This window comes from Saccopteryx leptura, chromosome 6, assembly GCF_036850995.1.
Source record: "Saccopteryx leptura isolate mSacLep1 chromosome 6, mSacLep1_pri_phased_curated, whole genome shotgun sequence".
Lineage (NCBI taxonomy): Eukaryota > Metazoa > Chordata > Mammalia > Chiroptera > Emballonuridae > Saccopteryx > Saccopteryx leptura.
This window is the reverse complement of record NC_089508.1, coordinates 57,977,225-57,992,260: the sequence shown is the minus strand read 5'-3', so window position 1 is coordinate 57,992,260 and position 15,036 is coordinate 57,977,225. Positions and strand designations below refer to the sequence as shown.

Genomic DNA, 15,036 nt, shown 5'->3' with positions numbered 1-15,036 from the left:
TCTCCACTAAATATATTCTTAATCCAGATGGCAGGCACTGATGGATGCTACGTCGTACTCTTCTCTCAAATGTTCACGGAGTTTAAAATCAACATCGTTCGTCTGAGATAAGTGGAGTACATAGTTGTCTATGAGGCAAATTGACTTTCACTGTTTTGGTCATCAGAGCAAGCATTATACATGTGAAAGTGAGATAGGTGCTCAACTGCATAAAACTGCATAGGTGCTCTCTGGACAAGGTCTTTCTGAGGATGTGGACAGCCAAGGGGTGGTGTTGACAATGCTGCAGAAGCAAAATCCGGGAATGAGAGCTAGTAAGAAAGGGACAGTGCTGGTAAAACCCTTCCGAATGGCCCCCACAGGAGAACGGGGAGACAGCCTTGGAGGCAGCAATCCAGACTGGAGATGAACCAGGTTAAGTCTTCAGGAGGCCCCTGGAGATACCATCCTCACAGTCAGAAACTCATGGGCAATTACTGCCAAATGACCCCCTGATGCCAGTCCTCCTGCTGAAGAGATAGTCACTGGAACCAAATCCAAACGTAATACAAGCTCAGACTCTTTAATTTATAGGTCCGGCTGGAGCAGCCCCATTTAACGCTGCCTTCTCAGATCCTCGTTTCTGCTCTTAGGGTTAGCTAAGGCATAAAAAATATGTCTTCACTTTCTATTGTGAAATAAGTTGTATGGCCAGCCAGTGTCTTTCTTTAAGAGACAAATGACAAAATAAAATGACCATACTTCCTGGGCCCTTAATGCTTCTTCCCAAACTTAAGTAATACCAATTGCTAGGAGTTCTCAGATACAGTAATGAAGATGAGGAGGTTGAGACAGATACACAAAGCCTTGCTTTTCAACCCTGGCCTTGATGCTATCACTGCCTTGGCCTGCCATAACTAATACCTGTCCCCAGGCACACTGGCCAACTTGTGAAAAGGCAACACAAGGCAAACATTTTTAAGACACATTACATATCTTGTTCTTATCCGCCTGACTGGCACAATATGCCTATCTATATCTTCATCTGTATATGTATATGTATGTGTGCATATGTATATACACATTTATATTTAAATATATACAATTTTACTTTTTCATGGAACAAGGGTTTATTTTCATTCACTCACTGTTCAATATTATAGGGTTGGGGCTTCATAGCTAGTCTGTATGTCTGTGTATCACCCACACTATCACAATACAAATTAGGCAAAATAGATGCTTAGTGGCATAATTCGCTTTACAATGGCACTATTATTACAGCATTACTCTACTTTCATTACTACTGGATATGAGAATCAGCTTCCGACATGTCTGAGTGAAGAAATAAAACAACCCAATCTCAGTGCCAATTAGTTTCTATAAAAGTCATGTAGTATATCAGAACTAAAGCTTTTCATAGCATCCCACAAAGACAGTATTCAAGTCTTGGTTCACTTCTTATAGCTTGCTATGCTTCTACCCCAAAGATACTCTGACCTATCCTAGGCTAATTACACGCTAAAATCAATAAAAGACCCTTAGCAAGTTCTCTGAGAAAGGCTGTTATAATCCATCCACAACACCCTTACCTTGCGCTAACATTTTCCTGGGTTTACCCAATACTACTGTATACCAATAACTACTTTCTCACACTGCTCTCTCATCATCAGCTCAAATACTGTAACAGCAGAGCAATTTCAAGCAGGTTGTGAGACTCTGAGAGTATTACTTGCAAAGTGCATGTAAATTATTAGATTACATTACAAGGAAAAGACTCAGCAGTGGGTAACCATAGTGGAGCATTAACGTAGAACAAGTTGAATGGAACCCTTGCAGGCAAGCTTCTCCAACGTGATTGTGTGGCAGCAAGGAGAAAGTGAGTAAAAGGGCAGAGAGGGAAAGAAATGCTGGGGCTGCTGCAAAACGAGGTGAGAGAGAACATGGGGGCACTACAGGCAGGACGGAACTCTCCCAGCCTCGGTGGCTGGACGGGCAGCCAGCCTGCACGCCAGGAGCAGTGGGGGCAGCCAGACAGAGGTAGGGGGCAGCCAGACAGAGGCCCTCCTCTCACTCTGCTCAAAGTGTGCAGTGTCATTTCAGAAGTCAACAAGTGGTTGAAGGGGTTGAACTTAGGTGCCCCGTCCTCATTCAGCAGGACCCATCCCATGGCAGCTGAGCCAAGGGACCAGCAGACACACTCCAGGAGAGTGGCAGTAAAAGGAAACTGCAGGACTAGGATGCCCTGGAACTCCCACTTTTCACAGAGCGCCCCATCAAAGCCAAGGGAGGGTGCTCCAAGCAAAGGGGCTGATGACCTGAGGACGCGAGGAGAGGTGGCTAGAGGGCCCCACTGTTCCTATGTGCCCCATCATCATCACCACCACGTGCTCCGTCACCCTCGCCGTCACAGGAGCCACACTCAACGTGTGCGAGGCTTCCCCCCAGCTGTTTAGCACGCAGAATCCGGCGGCCCTCTCACCACCTGGGGAAGTCGGCACCCTTCTCATCCTCAGCTTCCAGGTGATGAGAGAAACAGACTGACCGTAAACTTACCCGAGGTCTCACAGCTCACACACAGCACGCCCAGGCCACTGGCCTAGGTCTGTCTCCCTCACAGCAGGCTCGTGTCAACCACGTATGCTGTCTCTCAACACGTCCAGCCTTGGTCTGAGTTCCTCAAGACCAGAACAGGCCTGTCCTTGCCCTTGAGAGGAGGCTCTGTGCATCCAAGGGAAACAGAAGTGGGCCAAACAAGGATGGCCGGGTCCCAACCGGAGGCCCAGCTGGAAGAACAGGCAAGTAGAAGCGGCACTGGCAGAGCTGGGAAGTGCGGAGCTGACCTTACCGAGGGAGCCAACAGCTCTGAAGGGCAACGTGGGAGAGGTTATCTGCAGTTATGAGCACCAATTTTTTTGCAAGGCACTGTGCAGAAGTAAAAGAAGAGTCCCTGGTGCCGGTCTCCTGGGGTGACTAGACTCCTACCCAGGAAATAACACTACAAGACGGAGCAAAGGAGCCCGGCCAAGGAAGAGGTTAGGCGTTGACTGAATGAGCAGGCCCACGTGACTGACTACTATAAAAGACAGGGCCACGAGAACTGTGGGAGGGACAGGGTGCATTCTATCTGGAGCTAAAATGATGGTAGGATTTCAATAAGCAAAGAGAGCTTTGGACATAATAAGGGAGACGGGGTGGAGGAGGGGAGGGGAGAAGGGTGAAATCATAAAGAAGGAAGAGGGGTAAAATATATACTTAGAGAATAACCACGAAGTATCTAGTCCAAGGTGACCCAGACAGTAGGCTTAATGAGAAACCCCACCATGAGAAAGTAAGACCAGGGAAAGTAGGGCCCTGACCTGTCTGTTCCGTGCGCTGCTTTATCCCCAGAGCCCAGCACAGTGCCTAGCACACAGTAGGTACTCAGCAAATATTTACTGCGTGAAAGAACATCACCCTCTTGTTTTTACACAGTGACATCAACGCCCAGCAAGGAGGATCCCAGAACTTACATTTCAAGCCAGTCTCGGCAGAAGCATGCCTGAATGTTAGGCAGATATTAATGAGCATGTGCTAAAAGTGGCATCGAGATACTGTATGGTTACAAATAGTATTTACATTAGTTTCCTCCCTCCACCTCCTCCCTGAAATCATAACATGGAACACCTGGAGTTCAACATCAGTTACTGTGGAAACCTCCCTCCTCCCCCTCCCTCCCACCATCAAGCCATGGCCCACAGAAAGGGTGCTTCTACCTCACGCCCAGGACAGGGTTTTTTAAACTGCGGGAACAGCCCATATACAGATCATAAAATCAGTCTGGAAACTTGTGACTTGAATTTTGTCTTTAAATAATAGAGGAAAGAAATGTATCACAGGTAAAGTTTAAATGTTTTATGTGAAAAGTTTATTTCAAGTGTGTGTGTGTGTGTGTGTGTGTGTGTGTGCGCGCGCGCGCACGCACTGGCTCACAATGCATATGTTTCCTTACTGTAGGTCACAGTATAAACACTTGAAAAGCATTGCTCCAGAGGGGCAAGAAATTCCAATACTGAGACACTTCGTTTCATATTCAAGATGAATAACCCTTGTTCTCCTGGCTGAATGTGACTGTCAAAGGTATTGCTCTTTAGTCCAGTAAACTCGGCCCACCCTAAAACATCAAAAAAATATGCATAACATGCCAAGTTCAGAATCAGTTCCTTCAAGGTATCCCCAGTTTCACAACACACAAGCAATGTTTTTTGAAAAAAAAATTTATTTTTTTCTGGTTACAAGAGTAATACATATATAGGGCAGAAACTGTGAGATACAGAAGAGCACAGAGAAAAAGAAACAGGTGGATAATCCTACCATCCAGAGACGACCACTTTATAATTCCTTCATTTAGGTATATGTGGGTCCATGTCAACATGTGTGTGCGCACACATGTGTACACACACACACATATATTTATATATACTATGTTTTTACAAAGAGGGTATCATTCTGTACACAATGCTATGGAAGCTCTGACTTTTCATTAAGAAATGTTTTTCTAGCACCATATGATTTTTACAGGCTATGTAGTATTCTGTTTGCAGACTTGCTCTCAAGCATCTCATAAAAGGTACAAGCTGAAACCGCCTGCCTCGTGGAAAGTGGACGGCTGCGGAGACGCAGGCTCCTCGCTGCAACCTGGCTGTGCCCAGCGCCAGCGAGCACCCTGCTCCTCAAGCACTAACTACAACACACTCCACTCCACAGCCCGCGTTTTACCGTCCACTAAGCCAGACCATGGGGCACAGGCACTGTTTTTGCTGTACTTTAGAATGGCTTTACTGACCTAGCCACAAACTCATTGGCTAATTTTTAACTAATAATAAAAATGACTGGTGGCATTTTAAAAATAGCAATTACTGACACAGTTTATGAATTGCCAAAATACCCTGCACTTACCTGCATATATATCCACTACCTAACACTGGATTAACTTGTTTCTGTCTTAACATCCTCAGGGGGATCTGTTGGGAGGCAGGCACTTGATTTTTCGTAACGTACCGTAACTTCTCAGCATCCTGACACACAAGTGGAAAGAACTAACATTAGGTAAGGAGGTGAAAGACTATCGCTCAGTCCCAGCCCTGCTGCACACTAGGAATGAGACCTCACACACATTATTAGATCTCCGAGTATCAGTTTAAACAGGCAGCTAGGCCAGATGATTCATAGCCCCCCCCCCCCCCCGCCCGGCTCTAACAAGCTTTATTCTAATAAAACATGAGCAGTGGCAGCATCATACATCTGTATCTATATCTATCCATATCTATTATCTATATATCACTTATCTAGAGTAAGCACCACATATCCAACATACACCCTCAAGCTCAAGAATAGAATGCAAGCTTTAGAAATTTCCAGAGCCCCTCCAGAGCAGCCTCAGTTTCCTACTGATTCCTGTGGGGCCTCAAGGAAGTTGTAGAACCTCACTCATCTTCAACCCTCACCCTTCACACCGTGAAATTTTACATCTTCTGGGATGACGGTCTGGTCTATAGAAACTGTCCACTTTCCACATAAACGTGTTCATCAGAAGTGATTCATGAGTACCAGAAACGGTTAAAGTACACCTCGGGCAATTTCTCACTGGGCATCATCAGTCAACTAATGTGATCACTAAAAGAAGAATCATTTTTAATTATCAAAGTATTTCATTTGCCTCTGCCTTCCTTACATTACATGGACAACTGAGAGTTACGGGCAGTCTACCCTCCCGGTTGTCCTGTCATTTCAGACATAATATACCTATCACATAAACGTTCTTAGACATACATGCTATATTGTTACTCTGGCCTTCTTACCATCTGCTGCTTTTATAATTGTACAGTGAAAACGAAAAGCAATGCAGCTTATTGAGGAGATTCTAGACTTGCTAAAATAGCCTTGTTTCTTCTGTGATTTGTATGTTGAAAATCCATTAACTTCCATACAGTGGCTCCTCCCCATGACCAGCATCGATTGAATGGGACGATAGAAGCCTCTTGGCTTATGGAAGGGCAGAATCACATCTGGTTGTCTTTTCTCTGTCTTTGTCCATTTCTTCAGATTTCTTTAAAACGAACTGGCAGAGTCAATAAACACGCCTGCTGATTTCCTTAACCCACCAGGAGGCAGACCATCGTGCCCTTCAGACCTGTGCTGGTTCTGTTTTTCCAAGTATTCCCTTACCTGCCTTTGTCAACTGGCATTCTCGACAAGTTCATCATAACTTCTCCAACTGCCAACTTTTCCTCTTTTCATTGCCCTTGTTAAAGATAATTTTAAATTAGAAAGGCACAGTCCCAACTATTTCCGAGTCAATGCTAATTTCATTTTCCTTTGCAGAGAAGTCTCTTTTCTCTCTAGAGATGCCCTTCCTTCATTCCCAACCCCCACCATCCCAGCCCCAAACAGGCATTCTTCATCTCTGTGAACCACTCCAGTCCCCTACTTCACCCTTATCTTCTCTCCCAAATACTTCACCCAGCGAAACACTCTTTAACTTGTGGTTCTCCTTCCTTCACTTCACTTCTGAGAGAAATTCTGTCTCTGGAGACTGTAAAGTCACCTTCAGGAAAGAGGCATACAGTGGCTGTCAATTAATCAGGATAAGACAGAAAAAATTACATCGTGCGCAGCTTTGCTTCCCAGTACGTGCATTTATACTTTGGGGATCAAAAGGATTTCTCGCAACACAACCTAAGATTCATATATATACCTTTTGTTTGGCTATAACTGATTCTCTACCTAGCAGCACAGTTAATATTCTGGATTTATTAAAACAGTGATTACCATACCTTCATTATAAATTTAAGTGTTGGTTCCTCAACCCACCCACCCCCACTGTTTCACCTCTATGCTTTGCAACCTACCTATTTATCCTTGGTAGTATTCTTTGTTTATAAAATAAGTCAAACGATTTCAAATTCTGCAATTTTTATTCCCACATCTAGTTTGACACATAGATGTTAAGCCAGTTTATTTTCCCCCATTAAGCACAGACCCCCTGTCACCATTCCTGTCATGTATACAATTCCATCAAGTTCCAGAGTGTCATTAATACACAATTTTACTTCTTCTTACTTCTTTCACGTACGCCTACCACTTACATACAGCAACTTCGCTGCATTCATTTTTCATAAACTTCATCAGTATTCAGCCAAGTCCTCCCCCGAAGTAAGCTAGGTATTTTTAACAGTGCGCTGCCTCTTTCACAGGCTTGAGGATCCTAGACTGAGTGGCACCCTTCCCTGTACCCCAAAGAGTTCCATCTGTTGTTCATGGACCTCAGAACTTCCTAACAATGTCAAAAAACTTTTTAGATAGTTCAGAATCAAAACTCAAATGCCTAGTCACACTACCAGAGAGGATTCAGGGCTGGGAGCTGTGGTAGTCAACCTGGCCCCTACCACCCACTAGTGGGTGTTCCCGCTTTCATGGTGGGCAGTAGTGGAGCAACCAAAGTATAAATAAAAAGAGAGATTTAACTATAGTAAGTTGTTTTATAAAGATTTATTCTGCCAAATTTAGCAGAAATCAGACATAAAGTACTTGGTAAGTAATTATTATTATATGCTTTAACTTGCTGTAACTCTGCTTTATAAATTTTATAAAGTAAAGTTACTTCCCTACTTTATAAATCACCATTACTGTGGAACCAGTGGGTGGTTAGAAAATTTTACTACTAACAGAGATACAAAAGTGGGCAGTAGGTATAAAAAGGTTGACTACCCCTGTTCTACACCATAATTGTTCCTACTCAGTTCTAGCTTCAAACTGAGCTCCCAGGAAAACAGCCCTGGGACAGCAACCACCTGGGACAGCCTAGAGTCCTTTGGTCCTTTCAAGGATGTGGGACACCCATACGCAGAAGTGTCAGAGGACACTGCAACAGGCTGCCCAGCTGGCCACCAGCGCCTCAGCTCTGTAGACAGGGTAGCACCACGCTCTGTCAATGTGCTACAGCATGTGATACGATAAGACAGTTCGTAATAATGGCGTGTCAGGGCCATAAATATCTGTTAGGGGAAAAAAAACATTCTTCCATCAGCATAAGGGAATTGTTACCTGTAATTCCTTTTAACATGAGCATGTAGAATCCGGGGCAAAAGGTGAGCCTGCCTAAACCATGAACTCTGGCATTAGGTATTTCTCATCATGCTCTGCAGCCTCCTTCTAAGGATGTCTTTAGACAATCTCCTTGATGTTTTTACTAAAAAAGCAAAAAATAAATAAATAATTGGGATGTCACAAAAGAACACCGAGACTCCCAGGCTCAATTTCCAACACTACAACAACAAAGATAACAAAAGATAACCACAGAGGATCATTAGGTGAGTGGGATGGCCCCAGAAAAGTCGGCCCCTGCTGGTGTGGTCCCAGGGATGCTTCCCTACTGGTGCAGGAAACACAGGCCTCCGCTTGGAGAAAGAGCTTCTTTGGGGGGAATCTAAGTGTTCTTTATTGATATTCTTAAAAGTTTTCCTTTTAACCCTTCAGTTTCCTAACTTTCCAGATTATGAACCCTTTACCAAAAATACTCTTTGAACATATCTAAGCAAGAGGCAAAATTAACTGGCATTTCTATCTACCATCATACAGGGGAGTAGTTACATAATACTACGATGCTATAGTACATAACTTATTTGTGAATACAATAGCCTTCTGGAATATGTGAGTACGATTTTGTATCCTCTACAACTCTAGAGAAAGAATTATGGCTCTAGCTTTGGGTTGAAATTTTCCCATAAAGTAAAAACCTCAAATAACCAGATTTAAATAATTGAAGGGAATTTCTATTTTGCTACTTGCAACTTGGAGAATATAGGACGCAAATAACAAAACATACTGCTATCAAGGATTAAAAAACAATTCCAAGACAGGATCAGGACAGATCTTGTCTCGTCTCTGAGACCGTCTCCACTTATAGTTCTACAATGTACAGTCAGGATTCACCCTCAGACAGGGACCCTGTGGCACCGTAAGATCCTCAAACCTCAAGGAAAGATTCAGTTACATCCTCAATATTCTTTCTAGGAGAGAAATGGGGATCAGCACATTTGAAAATTACATTCAATAAAAATATATTGAAGGAAATACAGGGGAGGGGGATGCAATTGGGGCAACACTAGAATCTATGTAAACACAATAAATTAAATTAAAAATATATTTTTTTGTCTGGTTAATCTATATCTGCCAAAAACAAAACAACAACAACAACAACAAAAAGCAATTCATCAGTATTACTTGGGTACCCTTATAGAAAAATCATGGTTTATTGAACATTAATCAACACTCAGTCACTGATTATCTGAAGAGTCTTTTTGAAGCATTAATTCAAAATGATTCAATTTTATTTGTCTTAACAGACAGCTTAATAAGATGGGTGAAAATTTTAACAGCTCTTTTCCAAACCAATACTTTCCATCTGTATGAGATTTAAAAAAAACCCACAACAACATAAAAACATTTTTTTCTTAAATGATAAACAAGAGAGACAGCAAGGGAGAAGACAGTCGCCTATCAGAAAGGCATTCCACATTCTAGGTGAGCGGCCCAGAATCCGAAAGCCTTTCAGAGCAGACTCTTGTTGCTCTGGAAGAACGTATCACTCATCTGGGATGACCAGGTTAGGAATCGCCTTGGGCAGTGGATGATGTCCACCTCACAGCCCCTTTACATTGGCTCCTGGAAGACAAAGAGGCTGAGCTGCAAGAAATGTCATATGAAGAGAGCTGTGTTTTCCATAAAAAATTTTTTTGGCACGTGGGGCAGTCACATTATGACTCTTTCCCCAGACACCTGAAATGTAGTTAGTGATCTTGCCTCTACAGAGATTGAACTACATATATAAACTAAGAAGCACAATTCATCAGGCCGACTTTGAAGACGGAGGGGAAAGAAGGCGTCTACTCAGGAAAAGCAGCATACGCCGCAGACAACACACCAACCACATGAACAGATTTCTAGTGGCATCCAACTCAGTCTGTCCTTCCAACACCATGCCCAACTTCCTAAGGGCAAGAACGGGAGAACTGTCTTCCCCAAATGGGAGAAAAACGTGCATCTTAACTCAGAAGTGACAGAGTATGGCTCAAGAACTCATGGGCTAGTCTCAGTGTATTCCAAAGCTCAGCTCTGGTGGACCGGGGTCAGTTTGCTTCCCAAAGTGATGTAGCTGTCACTAAAACTCCTCAGAATGTTTTCATCGGAGGCACAACAACTGCAATGAATGTTCTCATACCTGCCAACATCCTACTTAGGCGTCTAGTATGGAACCTGAGCCTCTGCTGCCTGGAAAACATAAGCTTAAGGGCCTCGTGGTTAAGGGGCATCCCATCCACACAGGCTCCATATTTCAGTGTCGGAAATAGAGACACTTTCTAAAGCCAAGGGCTCCTCACAATGCTAGTCAGCTTTGGGAAATTCCAGCAGGTGACTAACATAAAAAGAGTCTGTTGTCAATGTTTTTAGCCACTGAGGATTTGGCTTCTGGATTAATAACTCTTTTTTTTTTAAGAAATAAGGGGGGAAGCATAGAAAAGGTTATCATAAATATCACCAAATGCAATTTCTAAAATTATTCTACTACATTTTTAGAGGGTATAATTATAAATGTTTTTATGAGTAATTTACTGAAAAATTAAAGTCCCTTAGTTTAAAAAATAAGTATTTCATTCCTCTGGCAAAAGATTTTATCCCAGCCAGTATCTCTTTTAAAATATGGGGGCATCACTTGTTCGCTATGGAGAGCTGGGTCCATGTAAGAAAAGCTGATCTGAGAATCAATCTCTAGAAAGGGGGCTACATTGCCAGGCAAGAGCGCCTACCAGCAAGTGAATCAGCTAAGACTGAAAGGGGTACAGTGGAGGCAAAACATTTCCAAAGTCAAAGACTTGTGTGGTTCTAGAATCCCTCAGGGTTACAGATAAACTGCAGGCCTTGTTAACTGATTTTAAATCAATTTAAACTGAGCTTCCAGGGGGTTCGATCTCAACCCAACTGAGCTTTTCAGTGTTAATCCCATCTTTTGGTTTTGATTTTTCCCTGAGGTTGGCCTGCCCTAAAAGCATTCAACCTTCAGCACTGGTGTTCCAAACCCACTATGTGGCACACACAGCCAGCCCTAGGAGGGTAACTTCAGTGAAGTAAAATATGTAAGCTTCTGGCACGCATATAATAAGGAGATTCAGGGGAAAAGGGTTTTTAGCAACAGTTATGTCACAATGCTCATGGCTCCCTAAAGTCCCTGAAAGCCTTGTTAAATTAAAGATTTGCTGTGGTCCCCCCCCCTGCTTCATTCTTACTTCCCATGTTGCCTCTTGCCTTTCTTCCCCCCCCCCTTATCATATTGCAAAGATGGGACTGAATGACACCAGCCACCTTTAATACCAACTAGCACACGGAACAGTTTTCATTAAAACTGCTAACATTCCCTGCCCAGTTTGGAGTAGAGAGAGAAGTCGTCTTGCAGATTATAAAGTCACACATCAGATTTTGGAAGCTCAGGCACAAATCGTATACAGCCAATTCACACATGGATTCCCAGGAGTTTGGAATTTAGCAACTGTTTTAAGTCTATCCAGGTAATGGCTCATGAGGTCACCTCAATGTCATGAGAATCCAGCCCACAGTCTCTGTGGCCTTCAAACTTTGGTTGGCTGGATGCTAACACTGCAACCTCTCAGGAAAGCATCCCCCAAATCAGAAAGCTTTCCACTTCACCCAATGCCAAGAACTCCACTCAATCTTCCTTGAGGTTGAAAATGCTAATCATAAGGTGGTGATATTTGCTTTTCCTTTTGAGTTGTGTGTCTTTGTGTTTTAAGTATTAAAAAGGCTTAATCACCTAGTGTGTAGGTTAATTTCTTTCCGATATTGTAATTTATGCAACATTAATACTGGATGCCAGCTCCAATTTTCTTGCTGCTTACACTCTGGGAGCCGACTTGCATATTCTGCCAACTCCATTACATCATCTGAAAACCCAAACATTTCCCATTTTCAAATCACTCTCATCTACCAGGCATACTTACACATTCTTTTTCTCCCTAGCTCACACACAAAGATTGGTACCCCTAAGGAGTAGACATTGCATCTGAGGTTAAAGTCTGCAAATGCACATAATTTCTGGAAGCTATTACTACTGCTGTGTTAGCTAAAGGATGCCTCCATCTCTGACCTTCCTTTTTCCATTCAGACTGTTATATAACCTAGTGCCTGCGTGCAGGATGTGAGTAGAGTGTTTGGGCCTTACCTCCTCTCCCTCCCCTCATGAAATCTCCTGAGAGATGGACAAGGGGTAGGTTCAAAGAAGAGTGGAGGGGTGACTCTCCAGGAGACAAGGGGATATGGGTCAGCAGGTCAGCTTGTCAAGATGTACCCCTCCCCACATTCTCCCTCTCCCCTTTTTGCTGAGCCTAGGGGGCTGGTGGTACTGAATGCCCCAGCCGTTATATAATTTGCAAGAACAGCAAGTTACGGATTTGCTAGTCGGTTCTGCAGCCTGCCACCCTGATCTCTCGCAAGAACACCTCCTGGCAAGAATGACACCTGAAGATGCTAATAACAAATGGGAGAGGGGAGCGGGAGGAAGTGGGGGAGAGGGGGGTTAAGAAGGAGGTGAGAGGTAGCTCAAACCAAAAATTAGTGTGGCTTGTTAAATAAGATATCCCCCCTTAAAAAAAAAAAAGCCTCAAACACATGAAGGGGATTTTCTCCAGTGTTTCTGATTAACCCTGTTACATAACCCGCTCGCATTCCAAATCCACCGTCTCAGGGTCTAAATATACTCTTTGCAGCCAAAAGCTCTCCACACACAACTCACCGAGCTTGCGGCAGGTCCCGGACCCCAGCCCTGATCCCTCTCCCTTCACTCCTGGCCATCGATGCCCCCAGCCCTCCCGCTCAAACCGCGATTTGGTGCGTTCACTCTTCGGAAATCGCCTTTAATTAAATGTTTTTCGCGTGTGTCATCCTGATGGCTTATACTGTACTCGAATTCCGTGAATGGGAAAGCGCCCGGACAGGGGGTGTGGCTAAGGGGGGGGGGGATACTGTAAAACAGCCAGCACATGATCAGCCATATTCCTACCCTCAACTACAACATCGAGAGGAAGGGAGCGGCTCCTGGGGTCCCCACTCACCTCTCCCCAGCCCACCCCCTAATCGCCGCCAGAAGCCCAGAGGCCAGAGAAGAGGGCACGCTGGGCCAGTGCTCAGGCCCAGACTGTAGATCCCCTCTGTCCCCAGCCCTGGGCTGCTCGCGCGAGCTCGCTTCCTCCGGAGTGACAGGCGTGATTTATACATTATTTACAACAGTAATTAAAGCAATAGCTCCCTCCCATTCTTGAAAAACTCCGGAGCATTCAAATAAATAATCCCCCCCCCCAAAAGAAACACCCAAATCATGTTCGGAAACCTTTAAGAAAGAGAGAGTGAGCTTTCCCGAACACTTCACTTCAGGAAAAAACAAGGAGGGGGCAATGGTGCCCCACCACCACCCACCCACTCCAAATGAAGTGTAAAAATCGCCCGGGGAGGGAGAAACAGCGCTCGCACTATCCAACCAGCTTTCGATTTGCACTGACCACTCTCAGGTTCTTGCAGAAACGCTTGGAACCTCGCCGAGGGAAGGATTCTCAGGGCAGAAATAAGTTTGGGTGCCTTTTGAGCTTTCTTTTACTGCTTGTTTGCTTTTGTAGACGCACACTCCGAATGAGCGTGGAGCGCCCCATAGGCCCGCCGCCCTCTGCGCGCTGGCGCGCATACGCCCCCCCACCCCCGCCAGCCCCGGCGCCAGGCTTCGAACCCCCAGTCTGCAAACTTGCGCATCTCCCCTTGCCGCGCCCGCCAGATAACTTGGCGAGCACCTCGAGCGCCCGCAGCCCGCTACCTCCAGCCCTTCTTCCAAACCCCAAGCCCACCGCCCAGCTTAGAGAAGGTGCTCAAGTCGCCCCCAGATCCAGGGGCGCCTCCTCTCCACCTCCGGGGCTTCCTTGGTCGCTCGCTCCTCCCGCCCTCCTTAGCCCTGTGGGGTATTGAAAACACAGCCCGTCTCGGGCAGCCGGGGCCCAAACTGTCAAGAGGAGAAAAGGTAAAAGGAGAGGAAGGTGGCCATAAACAGATTTTTTTTTTCCTTCTTAAAAGGACACTGCCGCTTTAAAAGTTTCTTTCCCGGGCCCCCACTCTCCGATTCTCCGTATTTTGGGGGAGCGTATTTAATTTCGGCAACGCGCCTTTCTTCCTCTGTTTGCAGAAAAATCAAAGCCAGGGGGTGAGCCTGCCGGCTGTCAAGCCTCCTGCCGCCTCCCCCGCCCCCCTCTCCTCCCGCAAACCGAGAACCGGCTACAAAAGTTTGCAACATTTCTGGGGGGCTGAGGGGGGAGGGGAGAGGGGTGCTCCAGGCTCGGGGCGCCGCTGCAGGCTCGCGCGCGGCCCCGGACCCCGCGCCCCGGGCGCCCGCTCCCGGCCGCCCCCCGCTCCGCGCCCCGGCTCCTGCCGCCCCCTCCTCAGCCCCTCTCGCAGCCTCCTACCTCTGCTGGTGCTGGAATAGCTCTGTCTGCGCACCGGGGCGGGCGGCTCGCTCTTGCGGGCGGATTCCTGGTTCAGCGGGGTCTCCCTGGAGCCGGCGGCCGCGTCCGCGCCGCTGCTGCCCGGCTCGCTGGCGGCGGGGTCGGGGGCTGCTGGAGCTGACTCCATGTTTTTTCCCAATGTAGAGATCGCTGGAGATGGCGAGCTCCGAGACTCCCTCTATCTTCTGTTTTCAGAGCAACTCTATGGTACCAAAAAAAAAAAAAAAAAAAAAAAGGAGAAGGAGACCGGGGAGAGCAGGAGGGAGAGAGCAGGCGGCGGCGGGCGGGCGAGGGAGAGCGCGAGGGAGCGCGCGGAGTGTGTCTGGGTGGACGTGTGTGTGCGCTCGAGAGGGGATGGGAGGCGGGTCTGGCCACAGGCAGCGCTAGCGAGAGCTTCTCCGGCCGGCCCCCACACCCACATTCCCCACCCTCCAGACCCCAGACCGGGAGCCATAGACTGGTTGCCAAT

At 45.9% G+C, this 15,036-nt stretch overlaps 1 protein-coding gene across 1 annotated transcript in view; it reads right to left on the bottom strand.

The window, feature by feature from the left end:
• RORA (RAR related orphan receptor A) overlaps window positions 1-14,695 on the bottom strand; it is a 773,250-nt gene extending 758,555 nt beyond the window's left edge. The window contains exon 1 of the mRNA XM_066343789.1: window positions 14,529-14,695. Coding sequence (XP_066199886.1) covers window positions 14,529-14,694 — 166 coding nt within the window. The 5' untranslated portion in view covers window position 14,695. The remainder of the gene's footprint in view (window positions 1-14,528) is intronic.
• Window positions 14,696-15,036: the final 341 nt, after the last annotated feature.